The 23,542-nt window shown below is 37.6% G+C and overlaps 3 protein-coding genes and 1 long non-coding RNA gene across 5 annotated transcripts; 2 read left to right on the top strand and 2 right to left on the bottom strand.

Annotated features, from left to right (window-relative positions):
* Window positions 1-472: 472 nt before the first annotated feature.
* Window positions 473-6,001, bottom strand: Caper (RNA-binding protein 39-like protein Caper). 2 transcript variants are annotated; one of them, XM_011304126.1, is made up of 7 exons: window positions 5,198-6,001; window positions 3,480-3,538; window positions 2,339-2,713; window positions 1,709-2,270; window positions 1,457-1,557; window positions 1,201-1,371; window positions 473-980 (listed from the first exon to the last, which is right to left on the bottom strand). In XM_011304126.1, exons 1-7 carry the CDS (start codon window positions 5,285-5,287, stop codon window positions 683-685), a joined length of 1,656 nt encoding a protein of 551 aa, XP_011302428.1. In that variant the 5' UTR covers window positions 5,288-6,001; the 3' UTR covers window positions 473-682. The 2 variants fall into 2 exon arrangements, with proteins under 2 accessions (XP_011302428.1, XP_011302429.1); XM_011304127.1 differs by having other exon boundaries at window positions 1,721-2,270.
* Window positions 1,287-1,748, top strand: LOC105266176 (uncharacterized). The gene is made up of 3 exons (XR_892143.1): window positions 1,287-1,377; window positions 1,464-1,567; window positions 1,658-1,748. It is a non-coding gene; the product is annotated as an uncharacterized lncRNA (long non-coding RNA).
* Window positions 6,002-10,305: 4,304 nt separating the features above from the next.
* On the bottom strand, window positions 10,306-15,589 carry LOC105266175 (Krueppel homolog 1). The gene is made up of 2 exons (XM_011304125.1): window positions 15,251-15,589; window positions 10,306-13,620 (listed from the first exon to the last, which is right to left on the bottom strand). Exon 2 carries the CDS (start codon window positions 13,618-13,620, stop codon window positions 12,013-12,015), a length of 1,608 nt encoding a protein of 535 aa, XP_011302427.1. The 5' UTR covers window positions 15,251-15,589; the 3' UTR covers window positions 10,306-12,012.
* A 6,646-nt stretch (window positions 15,590-22,235) lies between these two features.
* Window positions 22,236-23,419, top strand: SmB (small ribonucleoprotein particle protein SmB). Its single transcript, XM_011304124.1, has 3 exons — window positions 22,236-22,358; window positions 22,563-23,097; window positions 23,176-23,419. Exons 1-3 carry the CDS (start codon window positions 22,356-22,358, stop codon window positions 23,289-23,291), a joined length of 654 nt encoding a protein of 217 aa, XP_011302426.1. The 5' UTR covers window positions 22,236-22,355; the 3' UTR covers window positions 23,292-23,419.
* Window positions 23,420-23,542: the final 123 nt, after the last annotated feature.

Raw genomic sequence — 23,542 nt, 5'->3', positions numbered from 1 at the left:
ATAAGGACTCTTAATAATAAATGTAAGATAAACAATTACTCCCTATAATTGTTAATAATTAATCTTACGTTGAATTATTAACTTCCAATTACACACTTTAGATTCAAAAAATATATTTTTCATCTTCAACTTCAATTCGCCGCAATGATTAATTCTCATCATTGAAAAATTCAGTGAAAGTTTTTTAAAAAAAAGTCAAATTATTTAAACTTGAAATAAATATTAATTTCATAAGAAAAATCGATTGATCACAAAAGAAAAATAAGAATTCACTCAGTTAAATTACCCAAAAAAATAATATATTCATCTTTCGATCAAATAAAAATAATTAACAAAAATTGAGAATTTCTCGACTATTTTTCATTTTTATTCGCGACAATTCTGGAGGGCAAATGGTGTTTCGTTAGTTTTCTGCATTATTTTCAATTCTAATTCGATATAAATTTTACATTACGACTTTATCATTTGTATGAAACGAATTATCACGAATCAATATTGAAGTGGTTGAAAAAATTCGAGTCAATGGAAACTCCTACAGGACTTCCAACAGCAAATAAATGACTGGAAAGTCTTCATGACTGATATTTATTTCCCCGTGAAAAAAAAAAAATGTGCCCAGTCGACCTATGATCGACAAAAACCCTCGATAATGTCAAAATCATTGGCCAATTGATTAGGAGAATCAAATTCCTCTTCTAGGTGCACTGGGTGCGAGTAATTGGAGTGCTGTCATGGCATCAGGGAACAACGAGTGATAGTTGACGAGTGGTACGTAAGCAGCTGTGATGACTCTTCCAGCGAACCAACGCCCATGGAGGGAATTCACTGCTGCAACAGCTGTAGCTATTGATGGACATTTGACATAGACATTACCCTGAGGCGATGCTTGGTCCACGTACACGTGCAATACCCCACCGTGTTTGTTGCACTCTTCAATGACATCGTCACGAATTTCCTTGGACCAAGTTGGATTTGTCTCACTACAAGCAGAAGGAATAGAACATTTGGTATGCATTTACAGCATTAATAACAATTTATTTAATTGTCACGTAATTATCAGAAATTAATTCAATGATGAATAATTTTATATGAGATAATTGACGTATCAATTTTGCATATTTGTACCCCCAGCAGAATGGGGCACTCGTTCCACCAGGTCTACTTGATATGCAGAGAAGAATCATTAATATTTTTACTCACTTTTGTGGATCGAACATATTGGATAGCATGAAACATTGAGTTGCTATTGGTGGTGCTGCCTGAGGCGGTGGCTGAGGTGTTGTTATCACAGGTGCCATATTAAGGGCATTAGCAGCAGCTGGTGGTATCTCCAGGCCAGTTCCCTCTGCCAGTTTAAACATCAACTGTAATCTAAAAGTAAGTTGATCATTTAAATGATTAATTCATTTCAAGAAAAAAATAATTAAGAATCATTAATGAATTCCAAATGAATTACCTTCCAGTGGCTCCAAGATCGATTCCACTTCTATCGAGTTCATCAGTATCAAGCAGCGATGGTCCCTGCATGAGATCAGTCCTCTCAGTGACATTTCCAACCTAAAAAGGGGTAAGTAAACCTAAATAAATAATGAATAAAATTCATACAACGAATGTCAATGAAAAAATGAACATTAAATTTTTATAATTATTCATCCAGTCATCTCCAACGTAGCAACCAATGCTGTCCCTTGACAATGATCCAACATACATAATCAGTTACCTTCATGGGTCGTCCAGCAAGTTCAAACCCATTCAACTGCTCCAGTGCCTTTTTGGCGTCATCAGCATTTCTGAATGTGAGAAATCCATACCCCTTGCTGCGTCCAGTCTCAGGATCCATGATAAGCTGAATGTTGTCAATCTTGCCGAAGGGCTCGAAGATACCTCTGAGCATGTCCTCAGTGATATTGAAGTGGAGAGAGCCAACGTACAGCCTCATGGGTCCAGTCTGGCCCTTGGGCATAAGATTTGGCATGGAATTGCCCATTCGGTTTTTCTCAGCTTGTGTATGCTGCACAACAATTGGTACACCCAGGAGTTTTTGTCCTGATAGGCCTAGGCCCAGTGTCACACTCTCTGGATCCTTGAACTCTACGTACGCTATACCCTTGAATCTTCTCGTCTTGTTGCAAGTGATCAATCTGACGTCCTGGACTTTTCCAACTGATGAGAAAAATTCCTCCAGATCTCGGGCTCGAATTCTCTGGGAGAGCTGCATGCAGAACACTGTCCTGGCGTCACGCTCCTCTGGGGTGAGTTCATCTGTTCGTCTGTAATTTATTTATTAATATTTATTTATTTTGAATTATAATGACAATAATTTTGAGGAAGTACTTACATTCCTAGGGGACTGACCCCTTTTCCAAAAGGAGGTCGTGCCCTGGGGAGAGTGATGGGTGTCAAGGATCTCTTCCTCCTACCCCTCTCTCTATCTCTGTCCTTCTCCTTCTCCTTCTCCCTCTCCCTATCCCTCTCTCTCGTTTTTTCTCGATCACCTCTCTCAGGATGCCTCTCCTTCTCCTTTCTGTCCCTAGACCTTGACCTCCTCTTCCTATCTCTCTCTCTATCCCTATCCCTATCACGATCACGATCACGCTCCCCCCTTTCCTTCTCCCTCTCTCTCTCCCTGTGCCCATCTCTCTCACGATCACGAGAACGACGCGATCGACGTTCTCTCGATCTCGAACGGCTCCGAGAACGATGTCTGCTCTTCCTAAAAATTCATTATCAAATCTCAATTTATAGAATACTCTTTTTACGTGGAGAGAAAAATTTTTAAACAATTCATTCAATCATTCAATAAATTTTTTTTCAGATAACATTTCTTTTGTTGAAAATAATGAAAAATAATGGAAAATTGTTTAATTACTTTTCTCTAAACGTATCCTCGTGGTCATCAAAACACTGACTCGGTCGATGAAAAATGGGTGAGAAATAATAATCTCGTTATAACCGAGTCCAGTCAATCATGAATAATCACCGATTTTTTTGATAACTGACTCGTTACCGAATTGTTTTTTTTTTAACGTCGGCTAATACTCACCATCACTTGGGTATTACCGTTTGGGAATTATCGAAATAAAGCGGCATTTACACTAACTGTACGGTGTCTATAACAAAGAGAATATTTTTTGAGAGTGACTGTCACGTCAATGCTTACCGTCTGTTACTTTTTTTTTATTTAATTTTCGTTTTGCTATTTTTTTATTCTTATGCTCTCGGGTTTTTCAATACGTGTGACAATGTGCCATGAACAGAAAATCAAGAAAATGTCAGGAATTGAGTGAATGATGGCTTTTTCATATAACTTTATCTTCAGATTTTTCGTTATAAATGGTTATCAATTATTTAGAGTTCAGAATTATCTGGGATTTTTTTTTTCACGTGCTTAAAATTTATTGGGGAGGGAGTGAGTGCCACATTCGACTCAATGCCAACAAGTGGTAAACAAAGTGTGATTAACTTATGATTAAACTCACCCAGATGCTCTCCTGCTGGACCCATTCTCCTTGGACTTATCTTTGGACGATTCCTGCTCCTACGAAACAGCAAACAGTTGAATGCCATGCCAGCCAGCCAAGATGGCAGGGAGTCGCGAACAAGGGGACAAAAAGCAAATAATATCAAGTTAGTTAAATTTTAATAATAACTAACAACTGATTTTTAATAATGTTGGATTAACAAAACTCCTCATGTCCTCCGGATATACCAATTCCCTCGAGCGCATCATCATCACGAGCTCACGAATAATCATTTTAATGGATAGGGTGATTTTTTTTTTTTTTTTCTCTAGACAATTTCGGCAATGAGAGGTGAATTTGCCGAGTCGCAAAACCCGTCTCAAACTTACCAAATCGCTTATCGGGTTTTAGGAAAGCAATCTTGGGTTGAGCATGCCTTGGTCTTAAACTACCAATGGCCAACCACACATCCTTTTTCTTCTGCAAAAGAGAGCCCTCGTCAAAGACAGTACGAATTTTGTTTTTTTAAAGGGTTTTGTTTTTTTTTTGTCAAGTTCCTAGTGTTCGGGATAATTACCCCAGTACTGAGATAATTGCGAGTAAATTCATTAGCTCTGAGAAAATCTATGTATTATTTTTTTAATAATTAAGATTTACCTGAGCCGAAATTTACTCGCAGTTCTCAATTTTTTTAATTTACACGCATTTCTTATTTTTGTCAGGCGTTTTTTTTTGGGGGGGGGGGGGGGCGTTGACAATAGGCATGGAGTAGGGGAAATTGAGACGATTTTTTTTTTGCTGCCGGTTCTCATGAGAAATTTTAGTTATCGTACTTTGGGAATTTTTCTTTCTAACGCGATAATTTGACGGTAATTAAAAATGAATTGGAATATTGAAATTTATAATTATCTGTTGATTTATTCAGGTATCTATGCTTTTTCGGGGATTGAGAAGTTAAATTGTGGTTCAATTCTATGATTTAGTGAATTATTTGAAAATGATGGAAAATTATATCAAATGAAATTGGAACAGAAAATTATAAAAATTATTAGAATTCAGGGTTTTTCAAATTTTTATCAATGATTGCAGTGCAATTTAATCAATTTAATTGGACAGATAAATAATATTTCAATGAAACATTTCCCTCGTTCTGAAAAAATTCCTAATGCTCCTCTGAAAAAACTTGCCCAGGGATGATTTTCACTCGCGATTTATAATCATCAATAACTCGAGATCAGTCGAAATTCGAAATTATATAATAATTATATTTCCAGGTCTCAAATGCCCGTGAACTCCACCAATTGAACAAGAGGTATTGACGACATTGAATCCCCGTTCCTTCGCAGCTGAATTGAAAAAAAAAATAGAAACAAAAAGAGAAAGTAAAACAAGAGTAAAAAAAATAAAATAAAGATGATGATAGTGATGGCAATGACTAAGTACCTCTTATCAAGTGCATTCAAGGAACTTGCTGTAGAGCATCGGTACGACCGAGAGGGTACAATGTACCATCTATAAGTACAGAAAATCATGGCATTGATAAATCAATTAAAACGAGTGTTTTTTTTTTTTCATTAAATTCTCTACTTCTCTCTGGACTAATTCCCACAAGTGACACCTGCCCAGTGGTAAATCAATGCCGCAGTCGATCTTACACGTCCCATCATTTCCTTCAGGTTTGTCTCACTTTTTTTCTTTTCCTTAATGAAAATGATTTTTTATTATTTGTTACTTACCCCTTTTTTGTATGGTGCTTCCAGCATTGCCTCCACGTCCAAGTCCTCCGCCATTGTGCGACTTGGTGATGTTTCTGAAATGCCACGCATTAGCACACGACAATTTCAATTATAATGGATTACTGGATTATTGGTGATTTTTTTTTTAATTTCGATCTTCTGGTACTGCACTTCGACTGTTTACTTCGGCTGCTCGTGACTGGGTGATGTTGGGGTTAAGGAGATGTTTTTGGTGGAGGTTTTTGGCGACAAGACGAGAACTCTGGGCTTGGACGAAAAACAAAATGGCCGATGGATCGTGAATCTTTCCGGATGTGACGTCGTGGGAAGTGGGGGAGACGTGGATGGTGCTGCCACCTCAACGGATTTTTTTGCAACTGGAAGTGCCAGCCGGCAAAGCAGATACTGTTTTACCATCGGTCGGCATAGTAGATCATTGCTGTTTTGTCATCCAATTGCAAAGTCGACATCTCTGTTTCCTTTGCGTGGGCGGCAAAACAGGGATTGTCATTTCGCCTGGAGTTTTAAAATTTTTTTCGAGAAGTCATAGTGATAATATCTACTCAATTCTTTTGGAGTAAAAGAAAAGCAAATGACTTGGTGAAATTTCTTGAAGAAAAATGAAAAGTTGAAATAACCGAAGAAATATATTCATATTTCAATTTCTCCTTTTCATTTTATTTATCTGTTTCAACTTTACCTACTTTTTCAAACATTATCAGTTTCTTCTCGAGGAAAATTTTTTGAGACGAATAAAGTCCAATAAATATAATTAGAAAAAAAAAGGCAGACCTGGAATTTTTATGAGGGAATATTAATTCCTTCAATAAATAATTATAATACATATGTAAAATTGAAAAAAATGTTTAAATGCATTTAAAAAAAAATAAAAATAAAAATTCTAGGTCTGCTTTTTTTTTACAATTATATTTATTGGACTTTATTCGTCTCAAAAAATTTTCCTCGAAAAGAAACTGATAATGTTTGAAAAATTAGGTAAAGTTGAGACAGATAAATAAAATGAAAAGGAGAAATGGAAATATGAATAAATTTCTTCGGTTATTTAAACTTTTCATTTTTCTTCAAGAAATTTCACCAAGTCATTTGCTTTTTTTTTACTCCAAAGGAATTGAGTGGATATTATCACTTTGACTTTTCGAAAAAAATTTTAAATAATTATAATACATATGTAAAATTGAAAAAAATGCAATTAAACATTTTTTTCAATTTTACATATGTATTATAATTATTTAATGAAGGAATTAATATTCCTTCATAAAAATTCCAGGTCTCCCTTTTTTTCTACACAGTTTTATTTTTATTAAAGGTAATTGAAAAAAATGTTTAATTGCATTTATTCAATTACCTTTAATAAAAATAAAACTGTGTTGTAAATAATTATAATAATTATAAATAAAACCAATGTATTTGCCATGTACTTTTATTATGCAACAATAAAATATAAATAAATAAATCAAATATGGTGTTATAAAGTTTATTTATTATTAAATCCCCTGTTATGCGTATAAAACATATAGTTATTTAGTTAATTTTGCTGGAATCCGGTTCTGGAACTCTGATTGGCTGGAGAAATTGAAATGGAGAATCGAACAAAATGGCGGCAAAAAGAAGTCATCACAGCAGAAAAAAAAATACCGATTTAGCAGAATGTACCGTGCCACCTACTCGGCTATCATGTGCTCCTGATACAAAATCCCGATTTTTCAAAAATTTTTCAGCATATAGCGGGAAATACCGTGCCACCTACTCGGCTATCATGTGCTCCTGATACAAATCCCCGATTTTTCAAAAATTTTTCAGCATATAGCGGGAAATACCGTGCCACCTACTCGGTTATCATGTGATCCTGATACAAAATCCCGATTTTTCAAAAAATTTTCAGCATATAGCGGGAAATACCGTGCCACCTACTCGGCTATCATGTGCTCCTGATACAAATCCCCGATTTTTCAAAAATTTTTCAGCATATAGCGGGAAATACCGTGCCACCTACTCGGTTATCATGTGATCCTGATACAAAATCCGACTTTCAAATGCTGATTTTGACGAAAATTTTGTCCGATTTTTCGCGATTTGTATCAGGAGCATATAACATGCGAAGAGGTGGCACGCCGGATACTTTTGAAAAATGTTTGCTACAAAAATTTCAACGAAAATTTAGATCTTTTTTCTGGAATTTCGATCAGTATCAAAGGACAGGACAAGAGCTATTGAATTCCAACCCCATTTTCTCCAGCGGCGATTGACGTATTTTCAGATGGACTCCAAAACGAGAGGAAAGACAACGAAACGAACCCCAAAATGAGCAACTCCATGATGTTCCATTCCTTCTCCTCCAGTATTATAGATGTTGCTGCTCCAGATGCTCCAGATGCCGTTGATGAAGAATTTCTCTTCTGTATCTTCTGTATCCGGGAAGAATTCCGAAATTGTTGGGGTGCTACCCCATTTTCTCCCCTATCTCCTTTCAAATCCATTAATCGTAAGAACCCCCTAGTGACGAGGGTGAAAATGCTGGAGGGAGTTTTCCATAAAAACGAGGGCAGAAGGTTCTGCACACGCAACCAACAATTTCCTATCGAGTTTTTCTTACGAATTTACTCTTATTTTCACGAGGGTTGAATGACCCAATGGGGTTGCTGAATCGAATGAAAAATAAACGGCTGGAGAATTTCTCCAGAGATGACGAAAAATTTTTCATCCAAACCAGCAACTCCCTATACCATTACAAACAAATAATTATTTATAATGAAATAGGGATTCCCCGATTTAAATAATTTATCTGAAAAAAATCCATGAAATTTATAAAGATTCAAATAAAGGATTAACGAAGAAATTTTGAAACTACAACTTAACTGAACCTGTCAAATATTGAGAAGAATAGAAAATCCCGCTAGGTTTCTGCCCTGCAGGTGGAAAATCCGATTTTCCTAATGTGGGATGTTTGTTTGGGGATCAATGACCCCAGGAGGATTGGAGTTGAAATCAGTGAAGCGTAAAAAATTGTCCAAAATTTCAACCTCGACCCTCTTTTTATTTTTCTCCCCCTGACATAAAGGGAAAGTCCGAGGATTTGGGACTTCCCTCGGTTCATCGCCCCCGCATTCAAGTTCTCTTCAGGTCAATAAAGAGAGAAGAGGAGTGGTCAAAAGAACCTGTACTGATACAAATAAACCACTGGTTATAGTGGCCACTCGCCCTTTTCTATTAATAGAAATGAATTTGAGAGACAGGTTGCAGGGCCCTTGGAATTTCTAGTTATGACACTGAGGTCATTGACCTTTAAAAAAAAAAATTCAAAATAAATTCAAAAGCCATTTATTATTTATTCTCCTAAAAATCCTAATTGAATAAACAAATTATTTAATGGAATAATTAATCCACGAATTCGTGAATTAAAATGAAAAATACAACCATATCTTTTAATTAAAAATTTTATTTTCACTTGAATCTTCTCCTCTGTCGAGGTGCATGTATTTTTTTTTTAATGTATTTTTCATTCACAAAATGAAATAATTACCACAATAAATCAATTATATCGTAAGTCATGTAATCCAACAGACAACCTCTTAAACCTAGATATATGAATTTCATTTCTCCGTTTTTATGTACAAAAGAGCTAATGAGATGTGAAAAGACAGTGAAAAACTTAAAACAACGTAACAACACACGACCATGATATTACAGAATGATATCAAATAAAAAAGCCCTTCAAGTACGGATTAATTACGCAATTACGATGAATTAATCGAATGCAGTAAACGAAATAAAGGGAAGAAAATTTTGAATAATTTCATGTGAAAATTTTCTGTCGATTTTCGGGCAATTACTTTGAATATGACGATGCAATGTTAATTCATAAATAATATAATTAATATATACAATACATACACTCACAACAAGAGTCATTCGCCAGAAATTTTTCCAATTTTCCTCACATTTTTTCTCGTAATTACTTAATTTAAGATATATGCTGTAATGGCAGGCGTTTCCGTATTTTTCTTTAATTCGATCAGACTGGCACTGGGATTTATTTAATTTTATCAATACGATAAGCGATTGGACGAGACACTGATAAATCCAAAAATAGATCGACTGACAATCGGTTAGAAATCGTCGATTATTTCGAGAAGTAAGGGAGCTAGAGAAAAATGGAATAAGACTTTTTTGTAGGTAATAGTTAAAGCTACAAAAAATTCCTTTGCCATTTTTCTCTAAATCCAGTTGTTTCCGAGATATGGCGGATTAGAGTCGCCTTTTCGATTTTACTCTCGCCCCTTCGTTATCAATTATCAATTAATTACCAAGTATATTAATTATGCCTTGAGATATATTTCAGAATAATCGAACACCCCACGCAAACATTTTCGATACCTACACCCAACGAAAATTGATCCATCAATTTATTATTAATAAAGACAGGGTGTGCCCTTCAACCACGGCTTCAGCCTCCTATTTCAACTACAATATAATTTATTTCAATCGCACACACTCTATGCCAGTCTTTGTACGCATACTTGAGAATGTAACGAGCGAATGATTACACGGAGAGAAATATTCAGTAATAATTACCGCCATTTTATACCCGGGAAAAAAAATTGTAATCGGAATATTTTTTTCCAAATTATCCAAAAATTTCGGGAAAACCTTTCAGAAATTTTTTTTTATGAAACAAGAAAAAATGGAAAACAAAACAATTTTATTTTTGCGAAAAGTTTTGAAAAATTTTTCCGAAACAAATTTTTGAAAAATTTTTCCGAAAAAAAATGTTGAAAAATTTTTCCGAAAAAAAATGTTGAAAAATTTTCCCGAAAAAAAATAAAAAAAAATTTTTTCGAAAAAAAATTTCCCAAAAATAAAATTTTGTTTGCTAATTTTTTTTTGTTTCAAAAGAAAAATTCTCCGAAAAGTTTTCCAGAAATGTCTTGAAAATTTGGAAAAAAAATATTCCGATTTCATTTTTTTTTAACCCGGGTAGCCATTATAGAATTTTTATTGAATTTTTCTCTCAGTCGGATTATGTTCATCATAAACATTTAATTCATTTCGTTAATTGCCAGCCGGACAATAAGCACGAGGTAATATTGTAATGAGCCTAAAGGTTTAAGGCAACACTGGTGCATGAAATGGCGATTTCAATGCATGGGATTATGAAATGGCGACTGGTGCTTTCAATGGCCGGCGCTGGCGCTATTTTTGGCTCTTCTAGGTTAGAAAATCGAAAAATTCGTTGATAAAATGATTACCAATTAATCCCCTCATAATTCACGCTCAAACTCCCAAAAATCATCAAATGATTAAAATTACACTTTAAAAATCTCCACTAAAACAGTACTCAATAATTTGTAATTAATTTTTTTGATAAATAAATAGTACAATATTGATTTCCTTACGCATAGAGTGAAAATACTGCAGATGAAAACAAAAGATAAATTTCTAAAATGAATAAAATCGTCTCAACCTCAAATATCTCCCCGAATATTTCAATTTTCAAACCTCGAGAGCCAAATCTAATAATCATCTATAATATGTATCTATGGTGCCCCATGTAGGGGCTGTCCTGAGAATTTTTGGAAAACCTCGTTTCATATACTATACAGATAAGAAAAAAAATGACAGCGCAACTGATCAAATGAAAACTTCAATTTCAATGAGTGAATCTAAGATTTTGAAACAGTTCAGGCACTGATCGGCGTGATGTTTCTCAAGAAATGATTTAAAAAAAAAAACTTTATCTCTTTGAAATCTCGTGTGAAAAATGATTGTTAATGATTTCGGATGGTTGTACACGTAAATATCAGTCTGATGAGTCTGCAATTGCCAGACAACCTTGAGACATTGAAAAATCCATTTAATCATAATGGAAATAAAGTGAATAACTAATAGATCGATGTAGAATTTGTTTCATTTTTTTTTTAATAATAATTATACGCTTGTACTGGCAGTGGGCTCAGCTACCCTCAATACTCTGGTAGTACGGAGTTCTTATCACAGAGATATCAATTGTTTGGTGCTTTTTAATCTAGCCACGAAATTTTTACCGATTAACAAATAAAAAAAAGAAGAAAAAAAAAATATTAAAAAATAATAATAAACAATTAGAAGAATGATAAATGTCTGACATTCGTCATTTTCTCATAAATAATAAATTCTCTCGGGCAATTTGTCCCGTGTGGATTTTCTAATTATTTTTTTTCTTGTCTCGTACTCGCGAATTTGGACGACTTGAGATAACCGAATAATAAAATTGAATTGATAAAAATAATAATGAGATTAAGGGACAATTACACACGTACACGAAACGACACGACTCAAACGCATGTCCCAATACCGGGACATTTAATAAATAACTCTCAAAAAATTCACCATCTACGTGCAGACTACGCTTTCTATTTCTATTCACTGAATATTCGGCACGTATTAATATTTTTACAATAATACCTGTGCAGGATCAATTGTCCCTAAACAATTGACAATTGAATCTCTCCTCAAGTTTGAAAACCCCTAATAAATCTCGTTTTTTGGTAAAAACTACACTTTCCATATATACGATCAGATAACCTAACCTGCCCCTAACTACGTATATTCCTTCAAAAAGTGTTTACCCAGCCGTTTTTTCCAAATTTTTATTGAATACTAAGAAATAAATCTTGTGATTCCAAATGAGAAAATTCCGTGAATAATTATTTTCCCTGGAGAAAATTTGGTGAAAATCGGCTGAGTACGATCTACCAAAATTCGTGATATATTCAAAGACTCACCCTGCACAGGTTATCGCCGCCCTTCACCACGAACTAAGACGCCCGAGCAAATTGAATGACCGAGCTGTGTCTCTGCGCGGTGCTTTCGAACCTCTCAATCTCCATGCTCTCGAGAATCATCTTGGAGCGCTTCCTGGGTGGTAGAATGAGTGTCTCCCTGGTTGGTACAGCGAGATCCAGAGGATCAGGCGATGGAGCTGGTGACACAGGATTGGAGCTAGGTGGTGTGAGAATCTGCTGCTTCATCATAACTCCACCGTACTCCCTGCCCTCAACCTCGACCGCCTCCAAAGCAGCCTCGACCCTCCTCCTGGCATCATTACCCGGTAAATTCATGAGAGTGGCCTGAGTCTCCTCACCAGGAAGAGCATAACCCTCATATCCCTGATACATGTAGACCGTTCCAGGCTGCGGCTCCTGGATACTGAATATCTTATCTTCAGCAGCAGCAGCAGCCGCTGCAGCGGCCAATAGTGCAGGATTGACCCCTTGGCTCTGGGGGTACATCTGCTCTCTGGAGTAGAGGTAATACGGGAACTCGCGTCCTTCGTAAGCCTCTCTAACTTCCCTAGCTTCCCTAGCTTCCCTGGCTTCCCTGGTCTCTCTATCTTCTCTAGCTTCCATTTCGTCCACCACTTCCTCAGTCTTGCTGTTCTCTTTGTCACTACCACTCAAACCACTCCCCTCAGAGCTACTCGAGTGATCCGAATGATTAGAACTGATACCAATTCCATTGATACTCTGCGATATCTCGATAACCGGTTCAATAGGTGAGTCCCGTGATGTAGTTGAGTCGGCGTGCGTCTTGATGTGCGCCTCCATCGTTTTCTTCGAATTGAATGTCTGACAGCACAGCGTGCACTTGTACACCTTTTGACCGTAATGGGCAACCTGGTGTAGCTTGAGAACGTGATTGTATCCAAATGATTTGTGACAAATGTCACAGGTGTAGGGCTTTTCACCGGTGTGAGTTCGTGTGTGAACTTTGAGCTGCTTTGAGCAGGTGAAACCCTTGCCGCAAGCTTTACATACGTACGGCTTTTCACCGGTGTGTGTACGCATGTGAATGACAAGCTGTCCTGATTGTATGAATGTCTTGGAACATACTGAGCACTTGTGGGGACGCTCACCCGTGTGTATTCTCATGTGCCTGTGGAGTTTACCCGAGTGCTCAAAAGCACGACTGCATACGTCGCACTTGTACGGCCGTTCTTTCGTGTGAATCCTCCGGTGAACGCTCAAGTTCTCCTTCACGGAGAAGGACTTGCTGCAGTATTCACACTGGTATGGCTTCTCACCGGTGTGAGTACGGTAATGACGGGTCAAACGCGCTGGTACAGCGAATGTCTTTGAACAGATATCACAACGGTATGGGTCCTCGCCGTCCTTACCGTGTGACCTCAAGTGGCTCTGGTAGAGGTTCTTCTGGTCGAATGTCTTTTGGCACAGGAGGCATTGGTATGGCTTCTCCGGGGTCGGCTGTGTTGGAGTCAGTCGGGTCAGGCTTGGTGACGGAAAGATTGTTAGGTCTGGCGAACACACTAGCGATTTAACTGGTTTCAGTGTCTCCTTTGGCACCACGTCTGGCATAACGTGCGGATGGTGCGGCGCTAGCGACTCCTGGGGGTAGTAGCCAACCATCTTCGCAGATCGGAAACAGAAGATGATCATTGTTAGAGATCTCGGAACGGTGGAGTCATATTTTTAAATGGAATGAACAAATTATTGTACGTGTGCGTGCAAAAATTGGCGTTACGCACTCGTTACAGAATTTTATTTTTAGATAAAATTGATAATAATCGAGATGATTAGTTATGATCGTATTAATTTATTCTAACGGGACAGCGTGAGTCAGTTGTCAACAATTTACGGAATTTTTAATGAAAAGGGAATTGAACTTTATCTTCATAACGTGACGCTTCGAGATGAAAGAAACGTACGTGCGGAAATTTCTGTTTACAATCTTCATGGCAGAGAATTTTCCGAGTGATGTCAAGAGTCCGAGGATTTTGCAATTAACAACGGATTAAATTATAGGCTGCATTATTATCTCCACCCCCTTCCCCTCTGATCAATTAAAAATAATTACTACCCCCTCCCAAAATCCCGAGTGAATCTGTAGATAAGCGAGATGACCGTTTTGTGTCGTAAAGAATTTTTTGTTGGCAAAAAAAAAAAACAAAAAAGAAATATATATCTGTTGATATGACGTTGGCGACTTCAGCGCGTACGAGTTGAGCGAGTCGTAACTTTATTAACGTACGGGGAATAAAAGGGGTTGGTCTTGGAGGGGAAAGGAGGATAATGGTGGATAAAGGGAGGGTGGGTGAGGTGGCGGGTGTACTGAGAGGGGGGAAAATAGGACTTACACGCGCGGCATTCGTCGGAGGCGGTTAATCCGGGTTGGCGGTGAATGTTGTACGGAAAAAACGCAAAGTGTCGCGCCTCCGGTATCACCGAAAACCCCGAGCCACCGCCTCCACGTGTATTCGCCACATTTTTTTATAGCGATCACCGACCTCGTGCAACTCGCCCCGCGGTAAGGACGTCGAGTTACATCACGAGTAGTACAAGAGGTACTAGTGTGTAATAGAGATTCATTGAAGGTGTTTATGAATGTGGAATTTTTTTTTTTTTGCCTCTCATTTTTTTTTTGCCTCTCTTGAATTTTGAAAATAGGCTCTGGTGAAGGGGATTTGGTGCGGTGCGCGCCTGCCCCGAAAATATTATCGATCGGTGGGCGAAAATGCTGTTTAGCGAGGGGTCCTAATGCCGAGGGGAATTTTCGTACTGCGCGGATGCTCAATGCGCATTTTATTGGGAGTTTATTTTTTGGGGGAGCATTTTATCCTTTTTTTTTTATTATTCGTCATTTGTTCGTCATTATTGCAATTGTTTTTTGGGTGCATGTGTGACATGCGAATATTGGCATGTGGATTTTTTTTTTTTTTTCAAATTTGAATTGAATTTTTGGTTAGGAATTTGAGTGATTTTTGGAATTCGCAATTTTCTGTCATCCGATATATCAATTTGTTAAACATTTTTCTTGACCATTTACATGAATGAATTTTCAAATTATTCTCGTCAGTAATTTTTTCATTAAAAAATGTTTAACGAAAAATTGGCAATCTTTCGCAGAATCCAATATGCCATTATTCTCAGTGAATATTCACTATAATATTAATAAAACATTATATCAAAGCTGATGAAAGCTGAATTTAAATTAAAAAAATATGCCAATTTAAATAAATAATGTTTTTTATGAATTTACCTCCAAAAATTGACTGAGCAGTTGATGTTTACGTTTCGCGATCCGGTCGCATTGGCTTCAAATTACCCGAACCTCACTCAACAATGACTATTCAAAACTAAAAATACGTCAAATATCCGCGAATCGGGTGAAATAGTTCTTTATCAAAATACCACTTATATTATTTGTCCGGGATAAATCCAATCAACAACTTCTCACAAGACCAAATACATCAGTTCACTTTCTCAGACCGATGTTGTCTCATTGCGTTCACAAAAATCACTGAGAGAGCCCGTGGGATCGAAAACAAGGAAAACCAAAGGACCCGCCTCTGGATGACCAATCCAACACTGTGCAATGTTTACCTCCTACTCGTACCGTCCGATTGCGCCCGAGACCCGACGAAGTCACTCGTTCCGCCCCTCGCCCCTCCCACCCCTTCACCCCACCACCATTGCTCTTCACCTTGCGACTGGTTCCCCCACCACTTCCCCCAGCACTTATACAAAACGAATGCGCAAGCATCAACGAAAAAATTTAGACACCTATCGGGGAATTCCCCTCACTAATTTGCCCGCCAAATTCAAACGCAATTTCGTGAAATAATGATTTTACGAGGATTTCAGTAATTGAAAATCGATGGCGATCGATTGAAATGATTTTTTTGGACAGGGGATGAGGCAATAATTTGACTCTGGGAAAATTCGGTCAATACTTTCGCCGTGGCACACCGCAGAGTCTCCACGCAACGGCGACGACGACCTACAATTTAGGGCGACCGAGACCCCGGCTATCTCCAGCACGTGGAGGCAGCCGCAATGGTTTCTCCTCGGGAACGCGCGTGCGAATTAAACAGAGACGGATGCATCAGCGGTTGTGCATGGATTTTGCACGGGTGATAGTATATCAAGTGAACGTACAGCTATTCCTTTATTTATTAGATTGGAAAATTGCTGGAAAATTTTTGGCCGCGAGAGGGGGAGTTAGTGGGAGTGATTCTTTCATTTTGTCGGAGTTTATTCAAGTCCTCGTACGTTTATTAATGAAGAATGATTTATTTTTACGCGAGTGATTTGTCTTCCGCGAATCGATACCGCTCAATTTTCCTGAACTATTACTCGCCGATAAATACCGATTTCGAATTTTTCCTTGAAGTTAATTTCAATTCGCAAAATGCAAAATTAAAAGTGCTACTCGCTTCAATTATTTTTAATTTATTCAGCCGATTTCTACCGATCTCTATCAATTTATTCTATTATTTCTCGAATTTTGGATTAATTGTGCTATAGAGTAGCATAATCTCTGCTAAGTCGAAAGAAAAAGCCATTTTAAGCCCCATTACCCGTGAAATAAACGAATGAAGAAGATTCCAAAGAAATAAATGCAGAGTATGGCATGACCTGCGGTGCCTTTGACGCGTGCAATTCACCGACACGAGAAAAAACACCAACACTAAAGCTAAACCCACAATATCGTTCAACTTATCCCGCATTTTTATTACCTCCACAAACAGGGAATTCAGACTGATATTGACTGCGTCATTGATAGGGGTGACATGCGTGTGGTATGACACGCGCACTCACACATACGTCATGTGTTTCGCTTTCACCTCGACTCTTTCACGCAGATCGACACGCGCGGTAAAACGCCCCTTCTTTTTTTTTTTTTTAAATTCAATATTTTGCCCTGCCCACACGTTTTGCAAATATTTTCATGTGTCACTGGTGCCGGAGGCATTTAAAGTGATAATTGAAAAGATAAATTCACGATTGACTAGCAAAAAAAAATTACTCAACTCCATCTTCGATTGGTAATTGGATGTGTGACCATTGATTAATTGATCAAGTGTTTAAGTCTTTAATTATTTCTCAACCCATTCGCCTCTCGCTTTCAATTCTCTTGTTTACGAGCTCCAGAGTAATCTAGGACAAATTTCACGAGTCTAGAGTATCTCAAGGCCACAGTAGGTGTAAGTGTTTTTTCTCGTTTTTTTTTTTACAGCCGGTGGCTGATGAAATTACCGACCCTCAGGGACACGTATCTCCACGAGAGTTACAACGACAATAAGAATGTATAATAGAGTATACGTGACATAACAAGTCTAAACACATGTGAAAAGCAGGTGAAAATCGAGTGAATAAAAAATTCCGAGAATATGTCGCGTTACGAAAAATCGAACGGAAGTTGCGCAGCAGTGGATTGCGCTCGGGGATTCCCCGTTGCGCAGTTGCGCGCGCATTTACTGCGATTTTTTATTGACAATCTCTCTATTGGCGGGTATTAGATCAGAAAAAATAATTGCTCATCATCAAAGACTTTTGGACAATTCAAAGAAGACTTACGTATTTTTTCGTGAAAAAATGCGCAGTCCATTTTCTCTTATCGAATTGTTGACGGACGAATGAATCTCAAGAGACACGTGTCACCCCTCGAAAGGTGGAGGGATAGTTGTAAAAAAAAATAGGAAGGGATCCCCATAGAAACCCCTGCTCTCGTAAACGCCTCACAACTCTTATGAATCAGAATGAATGATTGATGAGCTGTAGCTCTAGCTTATTTTTCGGGTGAATATTTTCTCAAACGTGTGTTTACACAGTATGTAATTGGTGCTAATTCAAGGCTGCTACTGATTTAGTTCTCTCACCAGCTACCGTTTTAATTCGGAATGCGAGCGATTTTTGATGATTAAATAACAAATGATTGAAATTCGTCTCTACCCCATATGATATAAAATTTTCTATTTCCCAGGACGAAATTGGCGGAATTTCAATTTGAATATTTAAAAAACTAGAGATACCCGAGAAGAATAGAAATAAATAATTAAATGGCCGTGGAATGATGGCTCCGAAAAACCCTGCACTGCCGGAATTGAAAAGGTAGAAAGGCAGTCGAGAAGGAGCACAAGCCCGAAAATAAAATTCACAGAGCGTGCAATTCGTTGCGGGCGTTTTAAAAAAAAAATAAATAAAGTAAAAAAAGAGAGAGAGAGGGAGGGAGAAAAAAGACCATCGACAAGTGTCGGGGTAACGATATCATACTTGAGCAGTACCTCAGTGCAATGACCCACTCGTGTGGTTGGCGGTGTGCAGCACGTGTAAATGTTGAAAACCAAATCGACTGCCTCTGCTACGTCGTCGACGACAGGAGCGTGGATCTCTGCCAAAAGCTGAATTTTTCTCTCTGTCACGACCGAGTGAAAAAAATGATACCCGGAGTCATTACACCCGCTTTACTGCCTGCGCACTGAAAACAAAAAATATTATTCAATTTAGACTTGATTAATTGGGTTAAATCAATCATTAGAGAATTCGCCCTCCGAAAAGTGCGACTTTCCGTACGAGTGCGGAAAAGTAACTTTTTACGTCATGGGAGTTCAACACGAACTGATGGCGAACGATAATCCCACGGGTGAAAAAAGTACTTTTTCGCACATGTATCGGTATTTCATTGCAGGACGTTAAAAAATCGAGAAAGCACCTGGCGTGCGTTATCCCCGATTTTGCGCACTGAGTGCAGTTATTTTTTATTCCGAATGGAAGCATTGTAATCGATCTACTTTGAAACCTCGTAAATTCGAGGATTTTAATATCGACGGTGTTATTTCTTTCTCATAGCAGAGTGAGATGGAAGTCCAGTGGATTGAGGTGGGGATAGTCAATAGAGTGGGGAGAGGAAAGAAGAGATATTGCGTAGTGGGGAAAAACGGTCTAGAGCCGGCTTGTCGTACCTTGACCAATCTCAACTCGACTTGTTTTAAGCTATGCCGCAACGACCTTAGAAGCTATACTGAAACCGAAATGCCGTGAATAGGCAAATACAGCTCAGGGTCATTTTTTGGATGACATAATCAAGGTTAATAAAATATTTCAAACCTTAACTTGTGTTTATCAGGATTACTCAACCCATACGAACCCTTCACTCACATAAAATTAAAAAAAATTTAAATACCCGATTTTAACGATAATTCAGTTATCGAAAATTCTCATTTCCCGCAAATTAAAAAATTCTCATTTCCCGCAAATTAAAAAATTTTCAACTGAAATAAAAAAAACTGGTCAATAGTCAAAGGGGACTTGAATTTATTCAGTTCTTCACTGATTCCTCATCGAAAATATATTCCAGTTTATCAGTCAAGTCTGAAAAACAAGTAAAGGCTGATAGAGTGGGTAGAGCCCATCGGGTTCCCCCATGAGAATAAAAAAAAAAAAAAAAAGAACGAAAGGACTCGCACGCGCCGAATTCGGAGTATCTATCTCTCTCTACTCTCCACGTGTAGCCGAAATAAAAATCGATGGTGGGGCTCATTCGTTTTGGAGCACAAGTTGGCGGGCTTTTTTTTTTTTTGCGATATCAATTGGAGACGAAAACATGAAGGAGTGGAGGGAAGCTGAACAGAGCAAACAGCGATATCGATGATTGTGCAATATTTTTTTTTTTTTTCAATTAAGATTTGCTTCTTTATCTTATCAAGGACTGGAAGTCAATTGGAGGATTGTATCGACCGAATAAAGTATTCACTTCCGAATTGAAATAAATATTTACAAATAAATATTGGAGTGCAAGTTAATTTCGGTTGTCGACCTCTTTTTTATCATAAATCATTTCTGCAGTTGCTATGAGACGCCTTTTTTGACAGTTCTAATTTTAGAGATGAAAGATTAATTAAAACTCGAGTGACTATATTTTTAAAATATCGTTTTTAAAAATAAAATTAATGATAATAATATCCACACGTGCAATCTAATATTTTGAGCCCCCGGAAAAACCGTTGGGGCATTTCCCCCTGAATGATTGACAGTAGAAAAAAATAAAATTTTATCTGTCGAATCATCATCTCTCTTCATATTTACGTGACCCGTATTCGAAATGATTACGTAACAAAGTAGATGACTCGAGGAGAAAGCAGATGCATTAGGTCTACGTCCTTGAACGAAGCGAGCACAAAATCGCTCCTCACGGTGCAGCCTATCACTCTTTCTTATTATTTTTTATTGCTTACACGAGCTGACTTTCTGGGGCATTACCACACGTGCTGCTCGGTCAATGAACCCCACCCCTCGCTGTCACTGTTGACAACCGTCTTCACCGCTCATACCTTATCCAACTCTTTTATCAAATCTATTTACACGAAAAGCTGCAGTCGTCGCTTTAATCAGCCAATTTACGCCTTTTTTTTCGAATAATTTTGAACATTTTATTGCTGTCATTATTACCCTTGTTGACAGCCATCTTATTTTTATTTTACTGTCACCACTGACACCCACTCGTACCTCATCCATATCGCGACTATTTATTTTCCTAAAAAACTACAGCCATTCCCTCAATCAATTCAGATATATAATATAATTGCTTATATTATATTACTGTAATTGTCAATTGATTTTTTCAAGAAATTAAACCCATCACTCTTTATCCTGTCATTGATGTCTCCTGATATTCCGCAGTGAAATAAATCTACAACGATATCTCGAGCTAATTATTATTTTTTCATTAATGCAATTATCTATGGAAGAATTTCAAATTGATTTCCCGCAAATGACGCATGTTCTTTGAGTCTGTTTACTCGATATAAATTCGATGATGCTGATCACGTCGACTTTGTTTACCCCATTTGGGTTTTGCGTCGAATTTTTGGACAAGGAACGATCGGATGGGCTTCGTCGAGGGGTAGAATTCATTCGAGGGGGAGCTTACGACCCAAACACGAGGGAAAGAATTTATTTAGTGCGTAGTTTCACGCAAACTACGCAGTTCTATTTACTTTCATTCTCAAGAGGTACTTCCACTTGGAGATAAATCGTTAAAATTTTTTAAAACTCAATTTTCTACACTCGATTCCACGATAACAATCTAAATCAATCACAGATATTCTCAGAACTCCTCAATCCATTAATTCACTGGTAATCAACAATCAGTGATAACTAATTGAATAATAATGAAATAATAATTCAATAGAATTATTCTTTCAAATCTGATTATTCAATAATTCTTATCCTACATCGAATTTAATTAACCTCATTTATCAAGTGCATAAATTTTATTGAATTTTAATAATTGAATTGTTTTCCTAAATATTTATTTACGGTAAAAAAGTTGATTGAATATTTGGTTTCGAGTGTAGCTATTTTTTAGACTCCCCTGAAGACGTGATTTTGACTTTATGTAACTTAAAATCGGTGAAAGTAAAAATATACTGGCAAAGGGGCCGATGTCCGAGGAAAGGGCCATTAAGGGACAATGACCCTTTAAAATGCCTTTTCAAGGTGCACAGACCGGATATGACCCACTTAGCCTATTCCTTAGTCATGAATTTTTCGATGATGATGCAAGTAATTTTACTCTTACCTTTTATTATCAGCCATGATATTTTTTTGACGTTGCGTAAGGCCCATTTGTCCATCCATCCCATCAAATCGGTCATCGAACTCAGTAAATCGATTTAAAGATGAATCCATCACTGGTCATCACTCCATTAGTTCACAATTACCATTTTTTCATGTCTCAACTGGTCTGGATCGAGATTATCCAATCGATGATTACTTGATCGGCATCTCTCACTCCATTTCGACTCGAATGGACGCCCTCCATTGTTCCTTCTCATCCTCGATTTGTCAATTCTTGTCTTCTTTGTTATCACGATATTTTTTTTATTGTTATTTGATTTAAGGATACGATTTCTTTTGTTTAACACAATATTTTATTTGGTGGTTGACGAACTGATGATTCTGTTCTTTGTATTGGATTAAAATATTCTGAGATCAAGTCTCGACAGGAATCAATTTCCTTACAATGTTTTGTACTTTTATCCTCGTGAATATCTGTTTACACTCGTGAATTCAGAGATTACGCATCGTCTCCGGTGTTTTTGTTTTCTAACGGAAATCTTCGAGATCTCGATGGACTCCTAGCGACACCCGGTGGCGATAAAAACAACTAATTATCGACCCAGTCGATAATTTCGATACAAACGACATAGCACCGCCATTTTTTATTTATCGAACTCCAAAAAATCATAACCTGGATAAATTTTGGGCCGGTGACATCCTCGGATTGCTGAGCATCTTTTTATCATTGCACAGTGATAAAAATTTATTGACGAAAGTGAAATCCAGAAACACTCGTCAAAATGGTGAGTAATTCGATTTATTAATCATTTTCCAATTTTTCCATGAATTCGAATTATTGAAGAGTGGAATGCGCGTCTTAAACATAACCTTGACGTCAACGTTTTAAAATGCATTTGATAAATTAATAAATTAATAACAGAATGGAATCCGAAAAAATTATTAGAATAGTAATAATGAGAATAATATGGAATAATGGTTAATTGCAGACGATTGGAAAAAATAATAAGATGCTCCAGCATATAAATTACCGAGTGAGGATAATCCTGCAGGATAGCAGGACCTTCATTGGTACATTCAAGGCCTTCGACAAGCACATGAACTTGATCCTGGGTGACTGCGAGGAGTTCTGCAAAGTCAAGCCCAAAAATACGAAGCAACCTGAGAAGGAGAAGAAGAGAGTCCTGGGTTTTGTTCTTCTGAGGGGTGAAAATATCGTATCCCTGACGGTGGAGGGGCCTCCACCCCCCGAGGAGGGTCTTCCAAGAGTTCCTATTCCAGGAGCAGCACCAGGTCCAGGAATGGGTCGTGCTGCTGGAAGAGGAATGCCAGCAAATGTTGCTGGAGTGCCTGCGGGTCTCCAGGGGCCAGTGAGAGGTGTTGGAGGTCCTTCCCAACAGATTATGACACCAGCTGGAAGAGGGCAGGTATCTGCACCACCTCAGATGCATCCTGGGGGTCCACCTAGGATGCCTGTCAGTGGACCACCACCTGGAATGATGGGACCACCTCCTGGCATGATGGGTAATTATTTTTTGGTCATTGTTTCAGTCATTTCAGTAGATTTATTCGGAAAATTCTCATTCAATTGAATTTGTCTAGGAATGCCACCAGGAATGCCTCCAATGGGACGTGGAGGGCCACCCATGGGGCCTCCAGGCATGAGGGGACCACCTCCAGGAATGATGAGAGGAGGGCCACCACCTCGTCCTTATTAATTAAAGAAATCCACTCCTTTTAAGATAATTCATGATAATTTGAGAAAAATGAGAAACAATAAATTTTCTTACGTTGATAACACCAAATACACGATAAAGAATAATAAAAACCACTGAGTTTGCAGTAACCAGAGTTCTCTAATTTATTGAAATACTCTCACGTATTTATCATTAATTAAATAAATAAATTTCTCAGTAGTCATTTCTAGAAATTAATTTTTTCACTCTTTAACAATTTTATGAATGTTCTC

The sequence above is a fragment of the Fopius arisanus genome, unplaced genomic scaffold, assembly GCF_000806365.1.
Source record: "Fopius arisanus strain USDA-PBARC FA_bdor unplaced genomic scaffold, ASM80636v1 scaffold00036, whole genome shotgun sequence".
Taxonomy (NCBI): Eukaryota; Metazoa; Arthropoda; class Insecta; order Hymenoptera; family Braconidae; genus Fopius; species Fopius arisanus.
The sequence above is the reverse complement of the archived record's forward strand: the minus strand, read 5'-3'. Positions and strand labels throughout refer to the sequence as shown.